Below are 5,280 nucleotides of genomic sequence, written 5' to 3' on the forward strand. Positions count from 1 at the left end.
TCTGCTTGTGGATTCAAGGGTGTACATGACTCCACACACAACTCTCTTAGAGGAGAAAAATGGGACTTTAAAAAAAAAAAAAGCTGCTACCCTTAAAGGTATGTTTCCCAAGATTCTCTATGGACAGCCCACGACCCTAGGCCTCTTCTCTCCACCCTGGGGCCATCTGCCCTTGAGCACCTGGGAAGAACTTCTGATCTACAAGGAAAGATACGCTCATTAATTCCTCACTGAGCTGTTGCCATTCCAACCCTTCCGCCCTCTTTGTCATTTAGGCTCCTGCTCTGATTCCGACCTCACGGCACTCGGGCTAGTCCTAAAGGCTGAAGCTTGGCAAACCTACAAACCCAGATCCCCCCAAGATCATATCCAGGTACCAGTAACCATATCTGTATTTATGTAACTAATTCCATTATGTTTGTTTGTAAAATGAAGCTCAGAAATTGATTTTTATTACAGGTCACAGGGGTTCCAGTGACTTTTTATTAAACGGGGCAGTTTCTCTTGCATGGAATTATTGCCAATGGGAGTGGAGTAGGACCCAGTCAGCCTGCTGTGTATGGGAGCTGGCTCTGCCAAGGTCCCTGCTCATGGACCTTAAACATAGTCTTTAACCCCTCTGGCCTATTATGTTCTCATCAAGAAGTGGAGAACTGTACAGCTCCTGAGTTGGGACTGGAACAGGAAGGCAAAGTACTTTTCTATATCAGGGAAGCACAGACCAGGAAGACACGACCTGCCCTGAGATGTATCACTGGGTCTTTCAATAATAAGGCTATAGAAAGTGCCCGGCCCATGTTGGGCACATAGGACAGGAATAGGAAACTATGGTTGCTTTTACACATATCGATCATTGATTAGTGGAAGTTGTCATGGCTGACTCTGGGCTGTGTGCCTCCCTCTGTCTTGCAGGATGACATCACCCTTTTTCTCCCGAGGACTCATCTTGCTAGTAGGACTGTGCTGTCTGCTTCCCACAACCAAGACTAAATATGAAAAACTCTATGAAGACTCAAGCATTGATCCCTTCCAGTGCCGGAAGGTGGCTCTCACCGTCTGCAATATTTCCATCACCTTGTTCAGAGAGATGGCCCGCCTGTCAGCAAATGGAAATATCTTATTCTCCCCTATTAGAGTCATTGCTGCCATTTCAATGCTGTCCCTGGGAGCCAATGGTAACTTAAGCAAACACATCCTGGAGTCCCTAAGGTTCAACAAAACAGGCTTGCCTGAAGCTGAAATCCACAAGTGCTTCCGGTATCTGCTCCGTCCCATCCACTACTCTGAAGAGCCATCGTCACTAAAAAGTCGTAGCAGTGTGTTTATCCACCAGGGCCTGACATCAGTAGACAAATTTGTGAAAGGAGTCAAGGACCTATACCACTCTGACATCATCTCCATCAACTTTACAGACAGCAGTAGGGCCAAGACACAGATCAACAATTACGTAATGGAGAAAAGCAAAGGGGAAATAGCAAACATGGTCAAGAATATGGAGAGTGACACGTTCCTGGCTGTGGTGAACTACATTATCTGGAATGGTAAGGGTGTTACTTGGCCGAGCTGGCTCCAGGGGATCTATCCAGATAGATGCTCACATTCCAATGTTCTGTCTCCTTGGAATCTCAAAATGTAGGAGGGTAGGATGCATGCATATAACTTCTTCAGTCTTTCACCATCAAACAGCACAACGATTTCCAGCAGTCAATAAGTTTGGAGGATGATATATTAAAGTAACCCCTAGGCTGGGCTTGACGGATCATTCTCTATTCTATAGACAAATGCTCTTTTGAAATCGGTGAAAACAAGAGAATATGTAGTGTTTTCTAAAACAAATGATAGCTCAGTATACATAGGGCAGTTTCCATAGGATATGAAACAATAAGCACTGTGGAGAGGGTCAGCTTTGGAGTCTGAAAACATTGGCTTCAAATGTGACCTCTATCATTCATTTCCTGTCTACACCGCACACGCCATTTTATCTGCTCATGGCATGACTGTCCGTTTCACAAAGGTAGCCCATTGCTCTGAGGTAATGAAAGAATTCTGTGAGGTTACACAGTGCATGGAACTTTGTGGAGCACTAAACTTATTAAATGGTTCCTCCAGGGAGGCTAAATGATAACTAATGCAAATGACCAGAGGTCCCCAAGTCACATGGGTACTCCTTTCTTTTGGACGCTCCTTGTCCTTTGTTGACCCCAAGCATGATCAGGTCCTGCTTGGAACTGGTAAGGTCAGGAGCAGCTGATCCCCAAGGAGTCTATACCCTGGGTAAGAACTAAAGGCTAAGGGTTGTTCCTCTTCGCCAGAGCTCAGTTTCCTCTGTGCAAAGTCCTGCCAGGCACAGCACTCAGAGTACAACTTCATTCCCTCCCATGATCCCTTCTTTTCCAATGAGAACATGGGTTCAGGGTCTCTGAGGGGTCTACCTGTTCTGATAACCTCAACAATAGGTTCCCAAGGCACCTACCTATTCTGATGGCCAAAATAGTCATCATCTTATATAGTATCGGGGAGGCTACCCAGACATAGGCACTGTATCTGTGGGCTCAGGAAAGGACTCAAGGTACCATAAAGGTTTGCCTTGACTACAGACTAAGCCATTGTCAACAAAGGACAAGGAGCCTCCAAAAGAAAGGAGTACCCATGTGACTTGGGGACCTCTGGTCATTTGCATTAGTTATCATTTAGCATCCCTGGAGGAACCATTTAATAAACATAACATTTTTATTTAACATTTAAATAAAATAAAAATATTTAATACTGAAATAAAATATTAAAGCTTTTTCCAAGGTGCTTTACCTTTGGAATCTACCAGAATATAACCAGATTCTACACCTATTCCAAGTTCAAATGACTCTCACAAAGCTCTTGTGCCATATTATATCCACTCTTATTCTATTTTTAGCTCATGATACTGGGGCTCCAAGAGGAGGCTCCAGGCTCCTTTCTTCTGATATACTCACAGACCTAGGCCCACCCCTGTCTGACAGCCTTCTTCATCCTCTCCAGCCAAAATTTTCAACAACTCTGGCTGCCGGTCCGTCAAAATGAAGGACTACCACTTAGGACACGGAATGACAATCAAGGTACCAATGATCCATACGGTGGGCATGAATTACTTGTTCCGAGTCGAGGATTTGTCTAGCATGGTGCTGTCCTTTACTCTGCTGGATGTCAACATCACAACCTACTTCATCCTACCTGATATAGGGAAGATGCAGAAAGTGGAAAAGAGTCTGACCTACCCACACTTCCGCCGGATGAGACGACAATTGTCACTAAGGTGATCCCCAGCCCCAAGAACCACCCAGAGGCACCCAACCTCTGTTCATTAAATAACAAAGGCCCTGGAAGACTGGCCAGAAGCTGGGGCCACAGTCGCTTAGAGCTTCCAAACAGACTGTGTTCATTTCTGTAACGCAGGCCAGGTTCATTGACAAAAGCAGTGCTCAATATAAAGAGGTAAACATGGTGCCCTTGGGGGGAATCACACCCCATATGGACATACTCCATTCCAGAGATGCAGAGGCCACAGTTGTAGTGTATATTATGACTGAGCCAAGAAGATGAAAATGACTCTCAGGCCCTGGCCACATTCAAGGTTAGAGGTCAAGGTGGACAGTCCATGAGGGTGTTTCGGTGATAGGAGAGGAACCTGTATGGAAAACCTCAGGAAAGAGAGCCCAAAGCATGACTATAAAATGCTCAATTCTTCTGACACTCTTGCATGGGGTTTATTGGGTCTCTAGAGCTATACTCCACAAATCAGTGCTTCTGGTGCTCTGCAAACAAACCTGGGCCTTGCTACCTATTGCATGACATGGGCTACATGAAACCCAGGGTCCCTCAGGCAGGCCTGCATGAACTATAGCCCTCACCAGTAAGCAGTTGTACTCAGCTGCGGCAATTCCCACTCTCTTAAGAGTCATGTCTTGGGGGAATATCTGGCTGAGTAAGAGGGGTGGCCAAAAGTGCAGGGATTTGGTTCCATGTGAATACCCTGAGTCTGCCTGAAGGACTTCTCTGAGGGGATAGCATTTTAGGGACTACCAGGAGAAAGGTATTGGTTTTTCCACACTAAAGCAAAGCTTCCTTTTCTACACAGCCAGATGTCTGATTTAGATACACCAGAACTGTCATTGTCTGAGACCCATGACTTGGAATCAGTGATGAGCTTACTAGGAATCACCTATGTTTTCAACAATGATGCCAACAGCTCAGTGGCCATGAATGACACAGTTTGGAAGTCCTTCAAGGTAAGGTCACCTCACAGTGACATTCCTGTGTCTGTTTGAGTCAAACAGGGTAAAGGTGGAACCAGGGTAAGGATAGCTAGCAGAAAGGGTACGGGCCAAGGCAAGACTGCGCTCCTCCAGAGGAACCATTGAGATTTATCTAGATGGGGACTAAGGTCAAAGCTGAAAGAGGAAGATACTTGTGTTTCAGATAACAAAGTAGCTCTCCTGAACAGCCTCCCTGAACCTCAGTCTCACAGTTGCCCCAGCCATCTGAGACCTTGGAGTTCGATTTGCCTATATTCATACCGAGTGGATTGGGCTCACTGACCTAGGACATTATCCTAGAATTTTTCCACGTGTGGCATTTAGAGCAATTCAAGAGTCCAAAGTATTATTGAGTTTTCCAAACATACCACTGGTTCAGGGAAACTAAAGGTGGTTCAGGATGGACATGCTTGGTGTCTGGACACTCAAGGTCACCTTCAGAAACCCTCTCCCCCAGAGAGTTCATAGCTACAACTGGAAAGGGGACCCTTGGGCAAAGGACATGAAATACCAACAGCCCTCCCACTGTAACACTGTGGGCTGTATCTAAGGCTGTGAGATGGAGTCAGGAAAGGAACATGAAAGGGAATGGACCAAAGTAGGCAAAGGCTAGAGATAGAGGGAGGGAAAGGGGCTTTGGGTCACCACCATGGAGCAGGCTGAGGGCTGGGCAGAACCATAAAGGGTGAACACAAGTCATCGGAGGGTCTTCCTGTTTAAGCTCCCCATGTGATCTTACCCTAGGCCAGAGCAGACATTGCCTGCTTCTGACAGGTTTCTGCTTCTCTCCCTACAGGTGGTGAGCAAGGCCGTGCTGACCATGGATGAAAAGGGGTCAAGGCTTGGTACAAACTCGTGCTTTAAAAATGACGGATCGGTTGATGTAACTCGTGTTCAGTTCAACAGACCTTTCCTAATCTTCATCCAGGATCAGACAAATGATGCCCCTCTCTTTTTAGGCAGAGTGGTAAATCCCAAAAACTACCCTTGA

The 5,280-nt window shown here is 46.0% G+C and overlaps 1 protein-coding gene across 1 annotated transcript; it reads left to right on the plus strand.

Moving 5' to 3' along the window:
* The first annotated feature begins 913 nt into the window (after positions 1-913).
* On the plus strand, positions 914-5,280 carry LOC127687819 (alpha-1-antitrypsin 1-6-like). Its single transcript, XM_052186668.1, has 4 exons — positions 914-1,541; positions 3,016-3,289; positions 4,112-4,262; positions 5,086-5,280. Exons 1-4 carry the CDS (start codon positions 914-916, stop codon positions 5,278-5,280), a joined length of 1,248 nt encoding a protein of 415 aa, XP_052042628.1.

Source organism: Apodemus sylvaticus, chromosome 6, assembly GCF_947179515.1.
Source record: "Apodemus sylvaticus chromosome 6, mApoSyl1.1, whole genome shotgun sequence".
Taxonomy (NCBI): domain Eukaryota; kingdom Metazoa; phylum Chordata; class Mammalia; order Rodentia; family Muridae; genus Apodemus; species Apodemus sylvaticus.